Below are 12,917 nucleotides of genomic sequence, written 5' to 3'. Positions count from 1 at the left end.
TACCATCAAGAACAAAATGTGTGGGGAAGGCCTTTGGGAATCACACCATTCTAGTTTGAAGGCACTCTGCATTCTTTCCTGGTTGCTATTTCTGCCTCGTGGGATCCCTTGCTAATATTAGCACTGGAGTGCCATCATAGGGAGCGCAGCAATTAAAACTGATGGCTGACTATCATATTGCCAGTGCTGCAGACTATACACGAAGCATGGCCATCACTGGAAGGGAAATAAAATCCAGTATCAGGTGATGAAATGAATTTGGTAAAAATTGTACTACCATAAGAGGTCATTTAGACAAATCAGGCTATGTCAGGGATTGTCATCTGCATAATGGGTACTCTTAATCATACCATTGTCCCCCTAATCCAATATTACTTTATTCCTAATACAAACATAAAGTGCTGGAAAATCTCAGCAGGTCTGGCAGCATCTGTGGAGGGAGAAACAGAGTTAATGTTTCGAATCTGTATGACTCATCTTCATGTATAAAAACAAAAAACTGCGGATGCTGGAAATCCAAAACAAAAACAGAATTACTTGGAAAAACTCAGCAGGTCTGGCAGCATCGGCGGAGAAGAAAAGAGCTGACGTTTCGAGTCATCATGACCCTTCAACAGAACTGAGTAATATTAGGAGAGGGGTGAAATATAAGCTGGTTTAAGGTGGGGGGTGGGGGTGGGGGGTGGGAGAAGAGAGTGGGTTGGGGGGGGGTGGTGTGTGGTTGTACGGACAAGCAAGCAGTGATAGGAACAGATAATCAAAAGATGTCACAGACAAAGGATCAAAGAAGTGTTGAAGGTGGTGATATTATCTAAACGAATGTACTAATGAAGAATGGATGGCAGGAAACTCAAGGTACAGCTCTAGTGGGGGTGGGGTGGAAAGACTAACAGGGGATAAAAGGTATAGATTTAAAAATAATGGAAATAGGTGGGGAAATAAAAATCTATATAAATTATTGGAAAAAACAAAAGGAAGGGGGAAGTAACGGAAAGGGGGTGGGGATGGAGGAGGGGGTTCATGACTCATCTTCATCTTACATCAAACATCCCATCAAACCTAATCATAAATTGCCTGTTTCAATCAGTAACTCTGTCAATTCATCCCACAGTTTAATGTTCCAATGTGTCACGAAGTTTCTGCTGTTTATCCTAAAGCTCTTCCTTTTAATCGCTCTCTATATCCACTACTTCTACATTCAAGTCTCATTTTTTTTTAACTTCAGTTCCAACCCTTCCTACTTTTAAATATATGTATCAATTTAGACTTGTAAACTCTTCGGATTGAAAACATACCCAAATTTTCAAGTTCTGCTTCATATTTGTGTTCACTGAAATCTGGCACCATCCTAGCCAATCTACTCCATACCTTCACTATTACCCCTAACCTTTCCCTACAGAATGTATCCCATAGCCTCACACAACACTGTCATTCAAGCCACATGAAGATCTGATGTAGATTGAACACAAAATTCCTACATCGATATTCTATACATCTTCCCACAAATCCCAGTATTCCTTTTCTTTCGAATGGTCATGTGAGTCTTAAGTACTGCTTCAAAGCTTTTGATCATTTGACCCTGCCAAGTCACTCTCTTGCCCAACCCCCACATCATCACGCCTTTCTCAATTGAATGTGAGAGGGGATGAATAACCAGGTGAACAGCAGTTGCCAAAGACTCAGGACTTGGCGATTCTCCCCCTTCAACTTGCTCAAATTCTTTTACAAAGTGAGAGCTCTTCCAAAGCATGAGCTGTGCTGCACCAAGAATTTAAAAAGGTATTGTACAAGGTTGCTGCGGAACACCAGTTAATTAATATCGATTTATTTTCAGTTGCTGTTTTCAAAAAGAAGTTATTTGCATAATTGAATAATGACTGAATACGGGTATTTCACCGTTTTCTTGATCTCCACTCGGAATCTCCTCTGGGTCAATGCGTAAATGCAAGTGTTTGTGCATGAGCTGGTGCACATCAGCAGAAATGTAGCTCTGATTGCCAGATGAAGTGAGTTTGAATCTTGGAAATTGACTGCATGTGTGACGCCAACACATATGTGGATTACAGTAATGGGTGCCGACAACACAATGAAACTGCCAGAGATAGTGAAGAGCAGAATGATGGATGTTCTCCTGTTCTTCAGCTCAGGGTCACTGCCAGTTTCTCCATTGCTGCCACTCTTCAGGGCTTTGCGAGAGCGACTGGCCACCAAGATATGCTGGGCAGTAAGAGAATTCAACAGCAGCAGTAGGGGAATTGGAAGCAATGTACTTGAGAGGTTGGTAATCCATTGGTGAGCAGTCCATGCCAGCAAAGTAAAATATTCGGTGACAGTGCGGCAGCCCCACTGGACATTGTGAAGCACATAATAGGGTTCATAGCGGAAAGACATGGGAATATTGATCAAAATATTGACCACACATACGGTCGTTATGACCACGATGGCAGTTCTTGCCGTGCAATATGTTGACTTCAGTTGTTGGCAACAAATTGTTATGAAGCGGTCAAAGGTGAACGACATTGTGAACCAGATAGAGAGTTGGATGCTCATCCCTTGCATGAAGGCACTAAAACGACACACAGGAGTGTAGTTCAACAGTGAGTCTGGGAAATAATGCTTGATGATTTCGTTCATAATTACATTGAAGATAAGGACCATTAGGTCTCCCACTGCCATGGCTGACATATAGCGAGTGATTCCTTTGGAAAGACCACATTTTCCTCTGTAGAGAACCGAAAGTGTCATCAGGTTCGCTGGAAGAAATGCAGAATCAGGAAATTTGCCACACATTGGGCCCATTGATACCCTTTTGGAATTCGGGAGTTAAGAATCAGGAGATTGTGAGCGATGGGCGGTGGGGTGGCGGCGGCAATTTTAACCTTGTGTGACAGTGTAAGGGTGTGATATCTAATTGGAACATGTTATCTTTGACATGGAAGTTATTGGAAGGGAATATCGGATGTAGTGTACAGTGGGGGACAATTCATTATCACCCAGTTTGACAACATAGCTGATAGCTAAACTGAAGTGTCATGTAGCAAAGTTCTCCATTTCATTGCCGCATATTTTTCACTGGGGTAGCTTTATGGTTTCCTAATAGGAAGCGCTCAATAGATACACATACTGAAACTTGCTGGTTGGGAAGCCCATGGGATGGGAGCGAATGCTGATTTAACACTCCACCCAATATTGCTGGCAAGCAATTGAAGATATCAAAGGGAAAATGGATCATTATCTGAAAAGATTTGCAGAGTTGGGGGACAAGCCAGAGGAGTGGAAATAACTGAGGTCCTCTTGGAGGGAGTCAGCTGGGACACAGGAGGCCGAATGGCCTACTTCTGCACTAGAACAATTCTATGTCACGTATTGCTCCCTCAAGGTTTGCACCGAAGTGCTGTCTTGCAGCAGGATCTCAACTCACTGAAATGGGACGCGAACTCCAGGTTTATCCTGGCTGAGAGGCGAGAGGGCTTCAAACTGAGCCACACAGCTCACGGCTAAAAGGAGACATGGGAGAGTCATTTTCATTCACCATCTTCCTTGTAATGTGAAGGGAATGACCGACGCCCAGAGAGATGGAGCCGGGCTAATTCCAATCACATTGAAATGAAATGAGGATGAACATTGGGCAAACTCACCCATGGGCGAGGTTCCATTTCGTTCTTTTACCACCTTGGCAATGGAGGCATAGATTATACTGACGCAAAGACACACAAAAAAGGAAAACACAAGAAAAATGCAATCATGGTTTGCATTTACCTACCAGGAACACCAAGAATTACAAGAATGGGGCAGAAAATTTCTATTGGAAGCTCTTGTCGTGCCATTTTCTGTTAAAATCAGGGAGCGTCGAAATGAGGCATTGCACTGAAACAATCTTGATTTATACATGAGCAATTCCTCCAGTGAGAGAGTGACATCACATAACAGGTCTCATTAGCCATACGCTTTCAAGCAAACAATTTAGTATCTCTCGTCATACATCAATAATTAAGGGAAGCTCTCCAATCCCCACAGAATTGAATACTCTATCTCAGGCTAGGTAATTTCTCGCCTATGAGACTGTTGGAATATTAATAATCTCCATGGCATCAACTTGGCGTTAATGGAACACGGATTGTAAGTGGATCTAACAAGTGGTTGTAGACAACCAAGTTTCATCCCCGTGATGTTACCCACCTCCATCCCTAAAAAAACTAATAATCTCCGGATTACTACCTCAGCCGCAAGCTAATTGGCAGAGGGTCAATAAAATTATAGAGGTAAATGTGTGGCTCAAAGATTGGTGTGGGAGAAATTGTTTCAAATTCATAGGACATTGGCACCAGCACTGGGGAAAGAGGGAGCTATTCCATTCGGATGGGCTCCATTTGAATCATGCTGGGGCCAGCGTGCTGCCGAATCGCAGAACTAGGGTTGCATATAGGTTTTCAAACTAAATAATTGGGGGGAGGATGTTGCATGGAAATATAAAAAAATCAAAGTTTAAAGAAAGGGTAAGAGTGCTGTTTACTGATGAGGCTGAGTGTTATCAAACAGTGAAAGGAAGGGGCAGAGTGTGTGATCGCCATATCGCAAGAAAGAATCATATAAGAGTAGGGAAAATTGACAGGAGGGCAAACTTAAAGGCTTTGTATCTGAATGCGCGTAGCATTCAGAATAAAACTAATGAGTTAACAGCACAAATAGAGATAAATAGGTTTGATTTGGTGGCGATTACTGAGACGTGGAGAACAGGTTTGGGAGTTGAATATCCAAGGGTACTCTGTTTTGGAAGGATAGGCATGAAGGGAAAGGAGGTGGTGTAGCTTTGTTGGTAAAGGGAGACATCGGTGCTATAGTGAGGAATGATATAGGCACTGGAGAGCAAGACATAGAGCCACTCTGGGTAGGAATAAGAAATAGCAAGTGAAAGAAGTCCCTGGTGAGAGTAATCTATAGGTCTCTAAAGAGTGGTTCAGTAGTAGGACACAGTATAAACCAAGAAATACTGGGAGCATATAAGAAAGGCGCGGCAATAATCATGGGTTATTTCAATATGCATATAGACTGGACTAATGAAATTGCCAAAGGTGGTCTCATAGAGTGTATTAGAGGTTGCTCTTGTAGCAATATGTTGTGGAACCAACCAGGGAGCAGGCTATTCTGTATTTGGTTTTGTGTAATTAATTAATGACCTCATTGTAAAGGATCCTCGAGGGAAGAGTGATCATAGAATGCTAGAATGTCATGTTCAGTTTGAGAGCGAGAAACTTGAGTCCCACACTAGTGTTCTGGAGTTAAACAAAGATCACTACATAGGCATGTGGGCAGATTTGGCCCAAGTGGACTGGGCAGGAAGACTGCAAGGGAGGACAGCTGATGAACATTGGCAGATATTTAAGGAGACATTCAATTCCTCCCGAGTAAAATATATTCCAAAGAGGAAGAAAGATGGTAAGAGGGGGAAGAAACATCCATGGCGAAGCAAGGAAGTTAAACATAACATAAAGGCAAATACTAAGGCATACCAAATTGCAAAGGTCAATGGCAGGCTGGAAGATTGGGAAACGTTTAAAGATCAACAAAGTGTTAACAAAAATGCAATAAAAAGAGCAAAGGTAAATTATAAAAGAAAACTAGTGCAAAATGTAAAAACTGATAACAAAAGCTTGTACAATTATATAAAAGGAAAGAGAGTAGCTAAAGTGAATGTTGGTCCCTTGGAGCATGAGACTAGGGAATTAATAGTGTGGAAGGCAGAAACGGCAGAGACACCAAATCAATATTTTGCCTTAGGTTTCATGGTGGAGGACACTAGTACCACCCCAATGGTAACAGGTGGTGCAGAGGTTGTAGAGAAGGAGGAACTTAGAACAACCACCATCACTAGAGAAAAAAATACTGGTCAAAATAATGGGATTAAAGGGTAACAAGTCCCCAGGACCTAATGGGCTACATCCCAGGGTCTTAAAGGAAGAGGCAGTGGAGATAGTGGATGCATTGTGTATAATATTACAAAATTCCCTGGTTTCGCTAAAGATTCCAGTGGATTGGAAAAATGCTAATGCCGTAATTGAAAAAGGGGGGTTGGGGGGGTGGTGTCGCGGGGGGTGGGGGGGGGGGGGGGGGGGGGGGGTGGGGGGGGGGGGGGGTGGGTGTGTGTGTGGGAAGGAGGTGGCGGAAAATAGGAAACTATTGACCAGTTAGTTTAACATCTGTCATTGCAAAATTGTTGGAATCCATTGTTAAGGAAGTAGTTATGGGGCATTTGGAAAACATAATGCAATCCATCAGAGTCAACATGGCTTTATGAAGAGTAAATCATGTTTGACTAATTTGCTAGAGTTCTTTGAAGATGTGACACCAAAGTGGATAATGGGGATCCTGTAAATCTGGACTTCCAGAAGGCCTTTGTTAAGGTGCCACACAAAATAGTAATACACATGATAAGGTCACACAGATTTAGGGATAATATTGTAGCTTGGATAGAGCATTGGCTAACCTCCAGAAAGCAGAGAGTCGGGATAAATGGGCCTTTTCCTGGGTGGCAAGCTGCAACTGGTGGGGTGCCACAGGGTTTGGTCCTTGGGCCACAAACATTTACAACCATTTTTTAATGATTTGGATTGAGGGATAGAAGGTACTGTAGCTAAATTAGCAGATGACCTCAAAATAGGTGGGAAAGTAAGTTGCAATGAAGAAATAAGAAATTTACAAATGGATATGGGCAGGGTAGGCGAATGGGCCAAAATTTGGCAGATGGAGTATAACGTGGATAATTATGAGGTTATCCATTTTGGTCGGAAGAATAAAAAGACGACTTATAACATAAATTGAGAGAAACTTCAGAATGCTTCAGTGCAGAGGGGCCTGGGTGTCCTTGTGCATGATTCGCTTAAAGCTCGTATGCAGGTACAGCAGATTAATAAGGAAGGCAATTGGAATTTTGCCATTTATTGCGAAAGGAATAGAATATTAAAATAGGGTTGTTGCAACTGTACAAGGCATTGGTGAGACTGCACCTGGAGTACTGTGCACAGTTTTGGTCTCCTTACTTGTGGAAGGATGGAGTAGCATTGGAGGTGGTTCAGAGGAAGTTCAATAGATTGACTCCAGACATGCGAGGCTTGTCTTATGAGGAGAGATTGAGCAATTTAGGCCAATACTCGCGAGGCTTTAGAAAGATGAGAGGAGATCAAATTGAAGTACATAAGATGCTAAAGGGGATAGGCAAAGAAGACGTGGAGTAGATGTTTCCACTTGTGGGGCATTCTAGAACGAGAAGCCAAAGTTTTAGGCTAAGGGGTGGTAGACTTTAATCAGAGATGTGGATGAATTACTTTTCTCAAAGGGTCGTGAATCTGTGGAATTCACTGCCTTAGAGCGCAGTGGATGACGGGATGCTGAACAAATTTAAGGAGGAGATAGATTTTGAATTAGTAACGGGTTGAAAGGTTATGGGGAGACGGTGGGAAATTGTAGCTGAGGCCGAAATGAGATCAGGCATGATCGTATTGAATGGCGGGACTGGCTTGAGGGGCTGAATTGCCTACTCCCGCTCGTAGTTTTTATTTTCTTATGTTCTTTCATCAGTGCGTCAAATGCTGAAAACCTTGACCATGACTTTGATATGACCAGGGGCAATGAGGGCAATTCTGACATGAGACAAAAGCTTAGGACAGCTGATGTTGCCTAATGGATCCTTGGAGCGCCTCTCCCACTTTTGTTTCCATCGACTTGGATGGGAGCACACATCATGAGGGGATCCTGACGAGTGGCCAGGCCGTCATCATAGCTTTTACATTATGGTCCAATGCTAAAATTAGGGCAATTCGTCTGGGCATGGTCCTGCTATCCACCTTCCAGGAACTTCAGCCAGCAACCCTTCCTGTCTCTATCCCCGCCCAAAATCCCAGCTCTCCTCCGTTTCTTCAAGGTGTAGCCATCCCCCAGTTGGTCGCCACAGAGCAGGACCCTGGGACAGGCAGCCAGCATCACCTGGAGGAGAGTGCGAGAGGAAGACCCTGGGGCAGGCATTCAGCATCACCTGGAGAAGAGTACCAGAGAAGGACTCTGGGACAGGCAGTCAGCAGCACCTGGAGGAGAGTGCAAGAGGACGGCCGTGGAACAGGCAGTCAGCAGCAGCGAGTGGAAATTGTGAGAGGAGAACCTTGGGACAGGCAGTCCACAGTTCCTGGAGCCAAGCAGAGGGGATATAAAAACAGCACGAGAAGCGATTAGGTTTCGAGAGCAGAGGTGACTGAGGGAGTTCAGTGTGGAGGGAGGAGGAGCTTCTTTCCTTTTTAACCTTCCCTCAGAAAGAAGAGAGGCTGCCTTAGTAAGTAGAACCCGGTGAGTAAATTGAAATATTGTAACATTTTCAAACAAGCAGCTGTACTTGGATTTGACTGAGAACCGCCTGAGGAATAAGGGAAATTTAGGGCCAATACAATAAAATGATATTAAAAAATCCAAAATAGAATAAAATCAACCTAAGGGAAGGAGAGTTAAGACATGGCAGGTCAGCTCAGTCAAGTGGAATGCGTGTTCTGAAATATGTTTGAAGTCAACGACGATACCTGTGTCCTGGATGACTACATGTGCAGGAAGTGCTGTTCAGGTGCAGTAACTTGAGCTCCGGATTTCAGATCTCGAGCGGTGGCTGGAGCCATTGTGGCACATTCGCGAGGCTGAGAGCTATGGGGAGGTGGTCACGCCACAGCTTAATGGCCTGGAGACAGAGAGGAAATTGCTGACCACCAGGCAGTGGAAGAGAAGTAGGCAGGTAGTACAGGAGTCTCCTGGGGCCCTGCTCACAAATCGTTTTCCATTTTGGAAGCTGATGAGGGTGCTTGTTCCTCAGAGGTGTGCAGTCAGAGCCAAATTTTTGACACCTCGAGCGGATCAGCAGCACATGGTGGGAGGGCGAAGGAAGAAAGTGCAATAGTGATAGATGATTCATTGGTTAAAGGGAGCAGGCAGGCGTTTCTGTGGCCATAGTCGTGACTCCAGGATGGTATGTTGCCTCTCTGGTGCGAGAGCCAAGGATGTCACAGAGCGGCTGCAGGACATTCCTCTTGGGGAGCATGGTCAGCCAGAGGTCGTAGTCCATAATGGTACCAATGACTTTAGGAGGAAGGGGGATGAGGTCCTGCGATCTGAATTTACGGTGCTAGGTCAGAAATTAGCTTGCAGGACCTCAAATTTAGTAATATCAAGATTACTCCCATTGCCACGTGCCAGTTGGTACAGAAATAGAAGGATCAGACATATGAATACATGGTTGGAAGGATGGTGCAGGGAAGAGGGCTTTACATTGTAGGGACACTGGGACTGGCTCTGGGGGAGGTGGCGCCTGCACAAGTTGGACCAGTTGCACATGAACAGAGCTGGGACTGAGTTGCTAGCGCTTTTGGGGGTGCTTTCAACTAACTCAGCAGGGGTGAGGGAACCAAGAGAAAACACTAAAGAGGAATACGAGGGTGCACAAAATACTGGGAGGGACAGATATCACTACTATAGAGAATAGTAAGTTCAGTAAAGTCAGGGTTAGGGAGAAAGTATCAAAATCTAAATCGGGATACTATGCATGTATGTGAATGCACGGAGTATAGTAAATAAGACAAGGGAATTGCAGACACATACTGCCATGTGGAAATATGATGTTGTGGCGATAACAGAGACCTGGCTCAATGAAGGTGAGAATTGGGTGTTAAATATTGCTGGTTACAAGGTGTTCAGAATTGATAGAAAATGAGGAGGGGCAGTGGGCTTGGTTAGGGAATCCGTTGCCGTGCTGGAGAAACAGGATTTCCAAGAGGGTTCAAGGGCAGAATCAATTGTGCTAGAGCTAAGGAGCAAGAAAGGTGCAATTACTTTGCACGGTGTATTCAATAGACCACCGAGGACGACGTGATGAGGACGTAGAAGAACAAATCTGCAGGGAAATTGCAGAGAGATGCAGGCATTGTAGAGTTATTATAATGGGGGACTTCAATTACCCGAATGTAAACTGGGAAAGCGGTAATGTAAATGGCACCGAGGGACAAAAGTTCCTAGATTGTTTTCAGGACAATTTTCAACAGCAGTGTATGTCCAATCCAACAAGAAAAGATGCACTGCTGGACCTGGTGTTCAGAAACGAGATGGGTCAAGTAGGTCAAATGTCAGTAGGGGAAAGATAAGGAGACGGTGCTCATTGTATTGTATATTTTAGGATGATGATAGGAAAGGACGAGAGGCAACGCAAAGCAATGAGAGTGAACTGGACAAGAGCCCACTTCGATGGGGCAATAATGGATCTGGGCCAGTTAGACTGGAATGAAAGATTGTCGGGAAAATCTGTAGCTGAACAATGGGCTACCTTCAAAAATGAATTTGTTCGGGCACCGTTAATGTATATTCCATCAATGGAGAAAGTCAAAGCAAACAAATCCCGAGCTACCTGGGTGAAAAAGGAGATAGAAATTAAGATAAAGAAGAAAAGGTGTGCTTATGACAGTTGTCAGGTGGAAAACACCATTGAGAAACAAAAGGAATACAGTTCTTTCAGAGGGGAGGTGAAAACCAAATAAGTAAAGCAGGGAGGGTTTATGAGAAAAGACTGGCAGACAACATAAGGGGATTCACAAAGTCTTCTCTAGGCATATAAATAGGAAAAAGGTGGTAAAAGGAGGAGTAGGGCTGATTCGGGATCTAAAAGGAAATTTATGCATGGAGGAAGCGGCAATAGCTTAGGTATTAAATGAAAGCTTTGCATCTGTCTTTACCAAGGAGCTGGATACTACCCAGGCCATGGTGAGTAAACTCTGTCACTGGAAGGGGCCAAAATTGATCATGAGCAATCATTGAATAGGCTTTCGGTACTTAAATTTGATAAGGCACTGGGGCCGGATGAGTTGCACCCAAGGATATTGAAGGAAGTGAGAGTTGAAATTGCAGGGGCACTGGCCATATTTTTTCAGTCTTCCCTAGACTCAGGGAAGCTGTCAGAGGACTGGAGAATTGCAAACATTACGCCCTTGTTCAAAAAAGGTTGTAAGAATAACTCCAGACCCATCCGGGGCTCTGACCAAATTTTTAATTCCTCTCTGGCCATGGGGGAGGCGCCAGAGGACTGGAAAACAGTTAATGTGGTTCCAATGTTTAGGAAGGGTTGCAGAGATAAGCCATGGAGCAACAGGCCAGTGAGCCTCACGTCAGTGGTATGGAAGCTATTGGAGAAAATTCTGAAGGAGAGAATCTATCTCCACTTGGAGAGGCAAGGTTTGATCAGGGATAGTTAGTATGGCTTTGTCAGAGGGAGATCATGCCTAACAAATTTGATTGAATTTTTTGAGGAGGTGACCAGGTGCATAGATGAGGGTCGTGTGGTTGATGTAGTTTATATGGTTTTCAGCAAAGCCGTTGACAAGACCCCGCATGGGAGACTTATAAAGAAGGCAAATGCACGAGGGATACAAGTTAATTTGATAAAGTGGATTGAAAATTGGCTTATTTGTATGAGTCAGTGGGTGATGACAGAAGGATACTTTAGTGATTGGAAGCCAGTGTCCAGTCTGTGATCTGTGCTGGGTCCCCTATTATTCATCATTTATATTAATGACATAGATGACTATGTTGGGGGTAGAATTACTAAATATTCAAATAACACAAAGATTGGCCGGGTGGTTAACAGTGAGTTTGAGTGTCTTGGGCTACAGGAAGAAATAGACGGGGAGGTCAAAAGGGCAGAAAAGTGGCAGATGGAATTTAACCCTGTAAAGTGTGAGGAAATACACTTTGGAAGGAGTAATTTGACAAGTATGTGTTCAATGAAAGGCATGACGCTGGGAAGTTCTGAGGAACAAAGGGACCTTGGCATCTGTGTCCATAAATCTCTGAAGGTGGAGGGGCATGTTAGTGGTTTGGTGAAAAAGGCATATTGAACATGTACCTTTATCAATCAAGGGAAGTGTCCAATGTGCCTTTTATTCAGAGGCTCTCCTTCCACTGCCTTTTGCGGAAGAGCTCCAAAGACACTCAACCCTCAGAGAGAATGTTTTTCTTCATCTCTGTATTTAATGGGCAACCCCTTATTTTTAAACAATGGCCCCGAGTTCTAGATTCTCCCACCAGACAGAAGATCCTCTCCACATCGACCTTGTATACTTAAGAATATTCAAAGGACACTTAACCGTATATATTTTTAACCGATTTCGCTGGACTCTATCCCCCCTTATTTTTGATACTTGTGTGTGTGTGTTTGTGTGTGCCTGAATCATTGCATGATCGCCAAATGATTGACATCTCTTTTTTATTATTTTTCTCGGGTTTAGTGGTTGATAAATGTACTCTTTCTTTGTCTCAAAAAATCCTCGTTTCATTGGCTTCTTATTTGCTCACAGCTTAAATCGTTGTGTGTTCATGAAAGGCACTATGTAAGTACAAGTCCACTTTTGCCAACTTGTAATTGAAGCTCCCTTCAGTCCATCAGAGCTTTGCCCGCGTTATATGACAGATGAGGAACTGATGTTCCTCATCATTTGGTTGTAGGTGGCGATCAGAGTCGAGATCCTCGACCTCATATCACCCAAAGCCACAACAGTCAATAATGATGGCTCTCAGGTCCTATTCAGGACTAATTCTTCAGCCCATTTTTCGTAACCGCACATATGTTATTTACCTCAAGTACTGCTGAAGTGGTAAAGATTTCTCATTACTCTGCAGGTAGAATCAAAGAATTTTGTGCTGAATCACAGGAAGGAGCTAAACTCAGCCAGAGCAAGGATTGAACCCTACGTTCATCTGGTCCACGTGCTAGCCGTCCAGCCTCTCGAGCTGACCGCCACAACTCACACCCACCTTCCCCATCTTAACTTTATCTGAAAGAAATTCAGAGCCAAAGATATAGTGTAATTTTCATTCATCTTCATACTGCAATCTTTTTTCTTAAT

The 12,917-nt window shown here is 43.7% G+C and overlaps 1 protein-coding gene across 1 annotated transcript; it reads right to left on the bottom strand.

Annotated features, from left to right (window-relative positions):
* Positions 1-1,854: 1,854 nt before the first annotated feature.
* LOC144695523 (putative G-protein coupled receptor 139) lies at positions 1,855-2,799 on the bottom strand. The gene has a single exon (XM_078566399.1). It carries the CDS (start codon positions 2,797-2,799, stop codon positions 1,855-1,857), a length of 945 nt encoding a protein of 314 aa, XP_078422525.1.
* Positions 2,800-12,917: the final 10,118 nt, after the last annotated feature.

This window comes from Cetorhinus maximus, chromosome 21 (genome assembly GCF_964194155.1).
Source record: "Cetorhinus maximus chromosome 21, sCetMax3.hap1.1, whole genome shotgun sequence".
Taxonomy (NCBI): Eukaryota; Metazoa; Chordata; class Chondrichthyes; order Lamniformes; family Cetorhinidae; genus Cetorhinus; species Cetorhinus maximus.
Note: the sequence above shows the minus strand (reverse complement) of the source record. Positions and strands in the feature narration are given on the sequence as shown.